Source organism: Lagopus muta, chromosome 6, assembly GCF_023343835.1.
Source record: "Lagopus muta isolate bLagMut1 chromosome 6, bLagMut1 primary, whole genome shotgun sequence".
NCBI lineage: Eukaryota > Metazoa > Chordata > Aves > Galliformes > Phasianidae > Lagopus > Lagopus muta.
This window is the reverse complement of record NC_064438.1, coordinates 18,066,982-18,080,300: the sequence shown is the minus strand read 5'-3', so window position 1 is coordinate 18,080,300 and position 13,319 is coordinate 18,066,982. Positions and strand designations below refer to the sequence as shown.

General features: G+C 36.6%; 1 protein-coding gene across 1 annotated transcript in view; it reads left to right on the top strand.

The window, feature by feature from the left end:
- The window catches only part of SHANK2 (SH3 and multiple ankyrin repeat domains 2), a 372,036-nt gene that overhangs the window by 73,276 nt on the left and 285,441 nt on the right, over positions 1 to 13,319 (top strand). Inside the window, exons 8-12 of the mRNA XM_048949837.1 lie at positions 2,087 to 2,306; positions 10,139 to 10,342; positions 11,855 to 11,926; positions 12,498 to 12,606; positions 12,874 to 13,025. Of these exons, the coding sequence (XP_048805794.1) occupies positions 2,087 to 2,306; positions 10,139 to 10,342; positions 11,855 to 11,926; positions 12,498 to 12,606; positions 12,874 to 13,025 (757 nt within the window). The remainder of the gene's footprint in view (positions 1 to 2,086; positions 2,307 to 10,138; positions 10,343 to 11,854; positions 11,927 to 12,497; positions 12,607 to 12,873; positions 13,026 to 13,319) is intronic.

The window sequence follows — 13,319 nt, the reverse complement described above, 5'->3', positions numbered from 1 at the left end:
ACTTCAGAGCTGGTCCTTTAGGTGGTAGTTTCCCTTTGTTATTCCACAGTGAGATATTTCTGGGTAATTCTTGTATGAAAATCCACTCATCAAAACCTTGGGAAGTTTTTTCCCAATTCAGCTCTTTATTTCTATGTTGTATAATTGCAGTTTACTGCACTCTATCAAAGCAGTTGAAGCCATTGCTCTGGAATATATTCTCAGATGGCTTTAAGGCAAGACAAACCATGTGGTGATCATGTCTTTTTCCTCACACTTGCTGGCCTATACCTCTCACGTAGGTATATATGTTCATAAATACTGTGTATCAACCTAATACTGTAGTCTGATTTCATATGATTCAGCATTTGTAGAAAAATAAAGCAGCCATTGAAATGTTTATGCTTTTTACTGACTTAGGGTGGTTTGGAGAGCAGCATTAATCTACAGCTCAGTGAAGCAGTAAGAAGATAAAATACTCCCTCAAGAGTTTTTGTTTGTAAATAGAGACTTGCATTAAGCTGCTATGAACTGGCAAGCTTTCATATTATTTTTGAATGCACTGTTTTTGTCTTCATTAGTAGTTATAGCTGAGGGTAATAATACTGGAATTGTCCTGCACCAGAAATAACAATGCTACTTGATGATGTGGATGTATGATGTGCTGTGGAAATTTTTGACTTTGACCTTAAACTCTTGCCTTGCCACTTCCCATGCTCTGGTTCAAGCTCTGCTGCCGGCACGTTGGCACCTTAAAACAATTGGAAGGGTCACCTTTTCTGCATCTTTTGTAATTATTTCAGTATGAATGACCAGTCACTGAGGAGGAATGAGTAATCTCATTGTGATTCTCAGTTGACTCAAACTGAATTATGAGACACAATAATGCAGAGAGCTCTGCTGTTGTTTGAGTGTATATTTACTTTCAGGATCTGACTATAGACCATTGTACAAAGCATACATTGAGAGATCTTGGTACAGTCACATGGCATGTGAGAGACCTTGGCAAAGTCAGTTTGCACTACTGTGTTTTATTTCTGCTTTAATGTCATTTTAATGTGGGCCAACAAATGGATTGGTTGATATTTTTTTTCTTTGAGCTATGGATTTTTCTTTATTAAAAAGCAGAAAAGTTGTCTTGGAAGGTTGCTCACAGAAGACATGGAAAATAATGTTTACATTTTTCTGGTCTCTGAAAACTGAAGAAGTATATGTTTGCTAAACACTGCATAGTTTATGGTGGCCTTTCCTTTTTTTTTTTTTTTTGTTAGTATAAATTTTCCTCCATTTTTCCACAAAGTAATAATTACACATTTCCCCATGAAGCTTTATATTTCTAGGGGGCAAAAGCTGTCATTTGCTTCTGCAGTTGGAAAATCTCTGGAAGGAAAGTGTTCTTACTGTGAGCCCTGAGCAACTGCTATCTGAATGCAGAAGTCCATTCTTTAGAATTAAGTATTACTTTCATGTTATCCTAATCTATAGCACAGATGAAAATATGTTTCTAAGCTCTGTATTTATGTACACATAATAGAAAGATTTTGGTAGTGTAGAGCCAGAAAACAAAGGAATGTCTTTATCTGTCTAGTTCCCTGTAGTATTCCACTTTTTAATTGATTTTGCTATTTGAAAATACTGTCTAAAGGCTTATCCCTACCGTTTCTCAGCATTAATTTTCAATAGTGATATAAGTTTAGCAGGTATGTTAATGTCCTTAACTGTCCTTTTTACACTGGGAGAAATACACTTGGATACTGGAAGTACAATTTATAACATTGCTGTTTAGCAGAAAACCTGATGAGAATACTCGGTTTCTCTGGATCTTTTGGAGGACCAAGTGTGCCTGGAAGAAAGGTCATCTTTTCTTTCAATTCCTCTTTTTCCTACTCTTGGTCTTCTTTCTCTTTTGTAGTAAATTGGTGGCCAGATTTATTTCCACTACATGCTGTCTACCTCTGTAAATTACAAGAGAAAATAAAAAAAGGTAAAAGCTATGACTTCACTGTTGAATTTGTGTTAGTTTCAGGAAAATAAAGAACACTTGTTGCTGATTGATTTTTAAGACTAGCTGTTTATATATTTTTATCTTTCTGCTTTGTATTGGCAGGGTAAAAAGCTTGAACATGCCTCGTAGCCCAACATCAAGCGAAGATGAAATGGCACAGAGCTATTCCGACTATTCTGTTGAGTCTGAATCTGACAGTTCCAAAGAGGAAACTATTTATGACACAATTAGAGCAACTGCAGAAAAGCCAAGCAGCAGAATGGATGACAGTCAGAGCAACACTCTGGTGATTCGAATTATAATACCTGATCTCCAGCAAACGGTAAGGGAGATTACATTATCAATTAAAAGAAGTTTAGATATTACATTATCATTTAAGAGAAGTTTAGAAAGATTAACTTTGCTGTTTTCAGTCCACAGTAAGTCTGTTTTGTTTTTTTTACAACTAAGTCAAAATGTATGTCTTGTTTGCTTTTGCATCCGATTTTTTTACCCCAGTGGTGTGTCCAACTGATTGCCTAAACTAAATCCCAAGCAAGAGAATTTATTTAACATATTAACTTGATGTAAGCTGTGAAGTGAAATACTTGTCTGATCTGCATTCAGAGACATTTGACTGAGTAGAATAAAGAGACTTTCGAATCTAAAAAGTTTATCAGAATTTATCATATACTCTCTAGGAAAGCTGCATACATAAGTAACTCCACCATCTTCTTGTTTCTCTCCTTATGAGATAGTTTTTGATTGGCTTCACAGGAATTCACCATTCTCTCTCTTTTTAGTCACCTTTGTATATCCTCTTGCTATGAAATGATATCTTTGTTAGATAGCTATGATGTTTAGAATGTAAAAATGAGGAAAGAAACATAAAAATAGATCTTTTCTTCCTGTTATGCTGCTATGCTTTCACTACACAGTTCTATTTCTCAGTCTTCCCCCCAGAGAAATCAGCACCCTTGGTCTGGAAGAAGAAGAAAGTGTGGCGTTGTACCATTCCACAGGTTTTACAGTGATGTGAAATCATTATGTTATTTTTTCCCATCTCCTCACCAGTTATAATAGAAATGTATCAGAAATTATAGGATTAGCCTTTTCTGATTTTCTGAAATGAATCTTTTAAGATGCAAATATTCTAACCTACAGCTACGTCTCACAATCCAAAGTCAAATGGATGAAAACAGAAAGGCTTATTCTACCACGTCTTACAGATAGAGACATTAAACAGAATTTCAGTTTGTTTAAAAATGTACAAAAGATTTGATAATAAAAATGTTTTTTGTTTTTTAATTAAAAAATACATCTAGGATGTTCCTTACATATCAGAAGTCTACAATCCAGAATCCGCTTTCTAGTGAGGAACTATAAAATTGTTTCTTTCGTGGCAGAATGTATAAAATGCAGGATATGAAAAGTTAGAAAAAAGAAGCTGGAAAAGCTTGCTGTTGTAATTTGTAATGGTCCTCCTAAGTGCTGCAATAGGAATAGCAATTGCATCCTGGAGAAGGTCACTGGGAATTACTTGCTGATTCTATCTAGAACCACAGCTTGTCTATGTTTTGATTAATTACCTAAATTACCTAGCCGCTGTCTGGATTTTCAGCTGATGGTGTGCATCAGACTTTCTTCATTTCAAAGGTGATTATAAAACTACCATTCTTTCGGGTGTGTCTGTTACATGCATCGCTCTATGGTGACATTTAACTTCTACATCATACTGCGCTGCCACTCAGCATCTATCTCAGATGAAATTATTCCTTTCTTTTTAATTAAGTTCATTTTTGGAATGATAGAGATGGCCTGTCTACAGGCTGATAGGAAAGAACTGGTTTGACAGTATGGCCTCAGGTGTGGTTGTAGAGCTGCTTTTTTTTTTTTTAACTCAATGTACAGAGTGCAGCAGAAACTCAAAGAAGTCTGTGCTGAAGCTGAGACCATTCTCTCTTCAATTCTTATATTTAAGATTTCTAGTTAAGTCCTGAACCTCTTTCTGTTGAAAATGTAGTTCCACTCTATTAGTTTAAATGGTGTAAGATCAAATTCCGTAAAGAGGAGGTGGTATGGGACCTGAGCTGGACAGCAAGGCTCTTGAGGGAACAGCAGCATTGTGGCTGCAGGGATCCACCCATAGGATCTTTGGGAAATCTTGGCTGAAACACTTATCAGCTTGGATCTTTCATTTCAGTGCTATAGAAATATTGAAATCTAGTGTTGTACACAGTATCCTTTTAAAAAGGTTTTTACCTGTAATGAAGTCTTCTGTCAATGTTCCTACCAGTCTGCTGTATATTTTACAATGAGTAGATTCAAAATCAACAGAAGAATTACATTTATTTTACTTGCTAGCCTCACTCTGATGTTAAAAACAAAGTGATATGAGCCCTCTCATTCCATCACTCTATTTCTTAGACCAGTAATACTTCCCTTATTGGTACTACTGAAACTACTATTTTGTTAAAAATTAATGTTGTGCAGGAAATGAAATAAAATGTACTTTAGGTTTTGTTCTTTATTTGTTCATTTTTATTGCTTTACTTTTCAGTATTTTTTTTTCCTTTTCAATAAAGTCTTAATTAAAAATAACTGTTTTAAACAGTCCTGTAGCAGATGACCTATTTCTGATTTAATTTGTAAGCCCACAAATCCTTGTGCAATAAAGTGAAATCTGCATTCAGTTTTACAAAATGATAGCTTAAATGCAGCATAACATAACTTGGAAAAGGTCACAGTTCATTATAAATTATCAATCATTGCGTATGATAATTAATTGATGTTCTCATCTGAAACTTTGAAGATGCTGTAAACCTGGCCACAGTCTTATGAAGACTAATTTTTCAGTTATTATATGAATTATTTTTTGTCTCCTTTTCAGCTCAGATAATAATCCATAGTGTTGAAACAATACATCATAGAAAGAGTAATTTCTTACTGCTTTTGTTCATCTGTATTCAAGAAAGTATCCATAGCACAAGGGCATGGAGAGTGTATAAATGAGTGACGGAATGATTTCCTGAATCACACTAATATTACTGAGGGAATGGAGCTCACAAAAAATCTTCCATACATGCGTAGGAGAGCAGACAAACAAGCTCTGTCTTGTGGCATTTAACTTCCTGATTTAATAAGCCAGAAGGTACTAAATCCTTCATGGATCTAGTGTAATCTTTTGAGTAGCTGCTTATTTGCAGTGCATCCAACACAGAGAGTTTGGGCTTGCTAATCTGATGGGAATTGCAGTAAGTGACTTTTTCTCCTCTGCTAGCTGTGGTGACCTCTCTCTGCTAGTTCAGAGAATACAGATAAGCAAGTCTGAATCTCTCTTGGGCTTGAAACTAATCCCAACCTCCTACCTCATGCCCAAAGGCAATACGCATTTTTAGTGTTGAATGTCTATTGGACATGGAAAGCTAGTGAGCAGATGGTCCTGTGCTTTCCTTTAAGAAGGATGGCATCTCTTCCCTTTTTTCTTTTCCTTTTCCCTTTCCCTTTTCCCCTTCCCTTTCTCCTTTCTTTTTAGATATTCAATGCTATTTGCATTTGTGTTTTCCTTTTTGTTTGTCTAATCTTTAATACTGACATCTTCTATCCAAAGGAATAGTTTCTATTTTGCTAGTCTGACAATTTTTTTTTTATACAAAAAGTATAAAACTTTTGTCAGTATTCCTCTGACACAGCACAGTTTTGTACGATTGACATCATCATGATTCTGATGAAAAAAAGTTGGTAGTTTATTGACTTAGAATGCATAAATGTTATTCCTCTGAGATTCTGTATCATGAACATTACTCACAAGAAATAAATACATTCCCTTTAGGGAATAATGGGTGAGCTTTGTTTCCCTTGCTTCCAGTCCTTACACTCTGTGACTTCCTCTCACCAGTACTGAGAGTACAAGATTATAATTGACTGTATCCCTCATGATCTGAAGAGCTCTAATATTACAAACACAGTTCTCTCATTTCATCAGCCAATGATGACATGCTGTCTTGCTGCTAGATTTGGATTTTTAGTGGCCCAGTGTGATTTTGTCAGATTTTTAGACACTGAAGGCTTTTCCTTCCTCCCTTCTTCCCTTCCTCCCAGGCTTCAAGACAAACTATGACATTTTGTCTGGTCTTGGAATGCAACAGAAAGTTGGTATGAATAAATCCCATCTGTCTATCCTGTTGAAGTATCTGTTTCACGTGTATTTCTGATGTTCTTTGTCATTACAAGTTTTCTGTATTTTTTATTATTAAGTCATAAAAGTATCCTGCTAGAAAAATGTCTGGCTTTTTTTTTTACTCAGCTGCTATCTTATTTTCTCATGGTCACTCCAGTTGCAGGGTTGTGCTGAACAGCAGGGTAGTCTCTTCCATTGCCTCGTGTTGCGCTGCACTGCTGATCTGAATCTGAAGAAAGGATTTAAATAAATGTCAGATAGGCTGCCAACAATTCTGTTAACCCAGAATGATCTTAAAGTCATTCAGAACGAAAGTCAGGCTTGAATTCTGCCATGAAATTAAACTAGGCTTTATAAATTCTTCTGTATTTAAACTGACTGATGCAAGAGAAAAATAATTTAGGGTCTTGGTGTTTTTTTGAGGCTTCATGTCCTTTTGAAGTATAGCTTGTGTTTCTGTAAAACTTCAAGAACTATTAGTATGTTTCAGTCCAGTGAATGGAAAACAGCTGAACTGCCTGCTGAACTGTTTGGCTTCCTCAAGCAGACAATAAATCCCAATGTACTGACATCAGATTTCGTGATATCTCATTATTGACAATGCATGTTGATGCACTATTGATAGTAATTTTCTGTATGGATTTTGAACTCATTCCAAGTCAAGTACTGATTAGCTATTTATGTGAAAGAGACGAAGAATCTCATTCTCTTATGAGCATACCTTTGTTGGCTTCACTTGCAGAACTATTTGTAATGCATGAATTAGTAAGGATGTGTATCTGTGTAGGTTTGATGTGCTTGTGGAATCCTGCAGACCTGACCCCCTCTGCAGAAACCTGCACCAGGTGAACTGCAACCCTAAGTTGTTGTGGGCATCTGCTCTTGGTATTCCAGTGCTGTCTGCTTCCACTGCTAGCAGCCTTTGCGTGTTTCTACAGAAAAGTTGGGAATCTTATTAGTGTAGTAAAGATGGTAATTCCTTTACTCCGAAGAAGATTATTTTCTTTAGAAAGACTCAGATGTCTGTTTTGAGGTGTTTATTTGTTTTACTTTTAGTCTGATTTATGCCTCAGAATGCATTATCTCAAATTCTGTTTAGCTGTGTCTGTCTCTGGCTATAAGGCTGATATTTCTATTTTATGGAAATCCTGTAATTTCCAACGAATATTGATATTTTTTTTTGCTGAAATCAGGCCCTGCAGCCCTAGTAAAGAGCTGAAAATCTTTGGCAATGATGATAATACGATTTCAGTAATCTTCAACATTTATAAAAATAAGAGCACTTGTGAATTGGTAGATAGGCTAGGACTGTGAGTAAATGAATCTGTAAGGTTATTAGTTTCGAAGTAGTTTCATATTTATTCTTCTATTGAGGTCTCTATAAGATATCATAATGTGGTAGAAATGTAATGGTGATATATGCATCAGATAACTCATTTTAAAGCAAGCCTTTGAGCTACTGCACAAGAAGAATTCTTCTGTGATGTTTCAGCCCAATGCAGGTGGTTAAACTCTTATCGCCTTTCCTCATGCATTAGATGAATGTGGCGATATCGAATGTGTAGAAAGGGAAGCATATAAGTAGATAAATATTGTGCATTACTGATGTAATGTGCTTAAATCCCGTAGAATTATTTCCTTTTGAAGTATGTTCTGATGAAATATGAAATTATTCATAATTTTGCCAGCTTAACATATCTTTGAGAATTAGAAATATCCACCGTCATCTGCTATGCTTGCAGATAATCAAGAATGGATAGATCACAACAGATTAGATGAAACATTGAATAATCAAGGTGTATTTAAAAAAGAAATAATAATTAAACTGCAATTGCAAATTAAAATCAAAGCAGTGTAATGTCACTGCAACACAGGTCGTATCTTTCTTCTGCCATCCTTTTAATCCTTCATGTTCCCTTGTAAAAACAACAACAGAATATAACACTTAAAAGCATGGGAGGTATCTGTAATTACTTGAGGACAATAAAATAAAGGTAGGCAGGAAAGCACACCTCAGAGTGAAAGCTGTTGACAGCTGTGGAGTGGAAGGGGTGACATCAGCAGAGTAGGGGGTTTATTTCTGGGGGTTCACTTGCCACAGAGTCTGCTTGTATGCTCTGGAGTTGCCAGCTGTTAGTCCCTTCTCCATTAATTTATCACTCTCCCATCACACACCTCAAAATACCCTGATGACAGTACTTAAGCCTTGTCTGAAAAACTGCTGGGAAAGACAAACCCAGTGGTAATTTTTAATAATTCATGACCGGCCACAGTGGAGCTGGACAGGACCCAATTCTGCTGTGCCTGTCTTGCTCACTTGGTCATTCCACTGCAAGATGCTGTCACAGCAGCTTCAACGGCTCTGCCAGCCAGTGATGACAAATAGAGGCCATTGCAGTGTCAGTCCTCATGTCTGAGGATTAATTCACAGAAGCACAGCCAACTCCTCTGCGTCGGCTCGTCCACTCTGCTCTGATTAAATGAATGCACAAGGAGGGCTGGTTGACTACAGTGTCTGCTCAGTTAAAAACAGTTGTGAATTCAAAGTCTTCTGGCTCCTGCTTGGTGCTTTACATTGTTGAAGATTTTTGCCATGTACTATCAAAATGGCCAAGAAGACACCGTAAGCATATAAAGTAATTGTAGCTTATGCACTTGCTAATAAAATTTCAGGATTGAAACACTCACATGAATTTGTTAGTTGGTTTGAGTTCATGGGATCAGAGGTGACATTTGGTTGTATGCTGAGTTTGCCAGGATAAATAAGTTTAGTTGAAGAAGACAAACTGCATCCATTCTATGGATGGCCTCAGAACTTCTGAAGGATGCCAGCAGACACTGCTGAGTTGAGCAGTGCAGAAGCAACAGTGAGGTTAAAGCATTTTTGTCAGCTCATACTGGTGAATTTCATTTAAGATCAAATTACTAAATAAATTCAAACACAGTATTGCTTGCTGGTTGATGGGAGGGATTGTCCTGCTGTATTCTGCACTTGGTGTGGCCTCACCTTAAGCACTGCGTGAAATTTTGCGCATCTTAACATAAGAAGGACATCAAACTGTTAGTGAGCATCTGAAGGAAGGCTACAAAGATTGAGAAGGGTCTGGATGGCATGAGGAGTAGCTGAGATCCCTTGGTCTGCTCAGCCCAGAGCAGAGGAGGTTGATGGGAGGCCTCATAGTGATCTGCAGCTCCTCACAGGAAATGGAGGTGGTCAGCACCGAATTCTGCTCTCTAATGTTGGCAACAGGACCCCAGGGAACAGTGTGGAGTTGTGTCAGGGGAGGATCATGTAGGGTATTAGGAAAAGGTTGTTCATCAGAGGTGGTGGATATGATTCCAAGCCTGATGGAGTTCAGGAAGCACTTGGACAACAACCTCAGACATGGGGTTTGGGTGGTCCTCTGTGAAGCCAGAAGCTGGACTCAGTGATCCTTGTGCACTCCTTTCAACATCCTTCATTATGTTCTATGAAATACTTAAACTTCTTAAAGTTTCATATTGCTCAGTAGCAGAGAACTTGCAAAGGTTTCTGAGTTTTTCAAGTCATCTGCTGCCTCACATCAGAAAGTTCCTCTCACAAGCTTACCTCAAGATAAACTTATTTTAACTGACTACCATTTTTCTGTGAAACTCTTGCAGATCAGACTGGTCATCAGAACAGCCTAGAATCAAGTGGGTGGTTAAACATGTTGTAACATCCCTTCTTTCACTTGGCCTTTCTAACTGGTTTGCCAAGAAGGCATCTTTTCTTTGAAGAAGGACTTGGTCAGTGAAGTTTATGGAGTGACTTAAAATGTCCTGGGTTTTCATGGTGTTTGTGTGCTAGATATTATAGAAGAATGAGTGTCTGAAATATAATTCTATTGATGTAGATTTTGTCATGGCACATACAGATTTAGTGTATATATACAACACTCGTATATTTTATAGCGTAAGATATTGTTTGAATATTTTGTCATAATTCAGATCTTTTCTCTCGTTTTGCTTTGCAGAAATGCATTAGATTTAATCCAGAAGCTTCAGTGTGGGTCGCAAAGCAACGAATTTTGTGCACTTTGAATCAGAGTTTGAAAGATGTCCTGAATTATGGACTGTTCCAGCCAGCAAGCAATGGTAGAGATGGAAAGTTCTTGGATGAGGAACGACTTCTCAGGGAATATCCACAGCCGGTGAATAAAGGAGTTCCTTCCCTAGAGGTATTTTTAGATGAAAAATCTGAAATAATGTTGTATTGCTCTGTTACAGATTATACTGCAAACTATATTTGAGGTTTCTGTGTGCACCTGAATTGCATTTGGGAAACAGCAATCAGCAAGTATGAACTTGAACTCTTTCTCTCAGAAGTGCTAGTGTGTGCTTGCTGGTGCAGTTGTCCTACATGTCACCCCCAAAAGTCTGCAAAGAATCAGACCCTTGGGGAGATTTGATCTGGGGACTTTTGTCTCCTGAGGACATAGGAGATGTGTTTTAGGAGAGTAGTCTGTGATTTAAGAAAGAATTGTAAGGTTCTGGATTAAGATTTTGGGTATGTGATTATGTTTACTCAAGTAGGGTAACAGTTGCTTAATAATAGCTATTTGTTTCTGCCAAAGGAGGGTCTTTCTGTGAGGAAGCTAGGCACAAAACTAGCATTTAATTAACGTTAGTATTGATTGTATGACGGTACATCATCCAGTAATAATCTGTAGTTAATAAACTTTCCCCAATATGACACAAATGAAAGAAAAAAAGAATCAGAGTCCAGAGAGAGTTTTGAGTCCTGTATTGTCCAGCAGTTTATTTTCTGAAAGCCTATCTTTGATGTTCATATTATAGCCATAAGCAAAATAAATAACTGCATTATTTTCTCTGCCATGTTTGTTCCAGAGTTTTGTTTAATAAGCGTTCAGTTGGTAAAATTATTCTCACAGCAGCTAAAGGGTTGCAATGTGCAGGTTAAAAGTGGGCTTTTATAGAATCTGGTATTAAGCTTCCTACAGTGTAGTCTTGTTGTCCAGCAAATGTGCTGCATTCTTTGAACTGGGTATATTATGATGAGATGATAACAAATTATAACTATGTAAACCCCATGATTCTGGCCACAGATGTTTCCATGCTAGCCGAAGGGTAGCAAACTGCACACAGAGACGGAATTTCAGACAAAAGAGACAATCCTGTGAACCTCACCCACAGGACCAGTCCTATTAAACATCAGGAGAACTGTTCCCATGTTCTTCCCGTGTTGATTTTACAGGAGTTGTTTCTAAAAATTTAAATTTTAGAAGTGCTAAGCTGATATTTTCAAATATGTATTTTTTTTTTTTGTTTAACATGACTCTTTAGGCCTTCTTTCTGCCTGAGACCATAAATAAAAGTGCTGAGATGCCCTTAGGAGTAAGCTCCTTTCACTGTAATTCTTGCTCATTTATGTAGATTCTGGAGACTGTTCTCATTTCCCATATAATTCCACTCATCTCGTTACATTTATACAGGATAGACATTTTGCTTACGCGAACTGTACAACTATAATAACTCATCTTTTATGCATAGGGCTGATTGTAGGTGAATATTCAAAATAAAACAGTAGGTCTTTTTTATGAATATTACTTAAATCTATATACTTTGGATAATTCTTTCTGGTGAAGTCAGAAATGTTTTTATTGCTAGTATTTAAGCAAAATATGACATTTTAAATTTTTGTATATTTGTTTATTGTTTCTTCCTCTCAGTTTCGATACAAGAAAAGAGTGTACAAGCAGTTCAATCTTGATGAAAAACAGCTGGCCAAACTTCACACAAAGGTATGCCCAGTTTACTGGGGAAGTTAGTAAATGCCTACTCAGAAAACTAATGTGTCTGAGAAACTGGAAATAAGAAGTTTATTGCCACCTGAGTGAATTGCAGAACAACAAGCAACATGTGTTTCCCACTAAGACAGGGATGTGAATTGTGATCTGTGAATTTTGCTCATAGAAAAATACCTGTGTTTGACTCTTACACAGGTGTACAAATAATATCTAATGAACATTTCTACACAAATACAGTGTGTTTTTAGCATACTGCAAAAATGTCATCTATGTCTTCAGACTCATCTGCTCGTCCGAACAATAATGATTACCTTACCAATCTAATTTGTTACTAAATTAATATTTCATTCATTTTTTGTTAAAACTATCAACAACTGAATCTTATTGTATTTGATTCCTGAACTTTACAAACTGTAGGATGTATTATCATGGTAAAAATTTGGTTCTTCAAGAGTGTGAATTAGTTCAGTGATGACAATGTACATATAGTGACAGAATATTTCACTTTAAGTCAAAATTTTCCTTTCCAATTAGATGATGATTCATTTGTTACTCTTTATTTCAGGCTAACTTGAGAAAATTTATGGATCATGTCCATCATCTCTCAGTGGAAAAAATCACAAAAATGTTGGACCGAGGACTGGACCCCAACTATCATGACCTAGAAAGTGGAGGTCAGAACAATAAAAGTAGCAGCATAACATTGGGTTTGCTCAGCCTAAACTGATTAACAGGTTAAATCTCATGCATTCTATCTGTGACCTTTGCATCTTTAGCCTAAAGGTATCTTTATGGTTTTGCTGGCCAAGGGAGGAAAATGATCATTCATGATTTTTGATCAGTACTTTTAACTTAATATTTTATAAGATTTTAAAGCAAATGCTCTTTATTTTATAAATCTGATCATTTCTTTTTCATGTATATACTACTCTCTTCTTCAGAAACACCACTAACTTTGGCAGTTCAACTTGACAATACAGTAGAAGTGATAAAAGCTCTGAAAAATGGAGGAGCACATTTAGACTTCAGAGCCAAAGATGGAATGACAGCTCTGCACAAAGCAGCCAGAGCCAAAAACCAAGTAACCCTCAAGGTAGATGCTTTCAGTAGCAAATTATACAATACTTTATGCAGAAAAATATATAAAGGAGAATGCTTTCATCCTCAATGGGTCCATTAAGTTGTGTTTGTTCTGGTGCATTATAGTCTTTCAAATCTTATGATTTGATTTCAATAAAGGGTCTTTTTACTTTCAATTCTTGATAGGGGAAAAAAGTAGTGAAATGTAAACTTATTACTGATTGATAGATTGGGACAGATCTGCTTGAGGAAATAGTGATAGTGTTATTACTGCTTATCTCTTGGGAAGCAAGTGCCAGTGAAATGG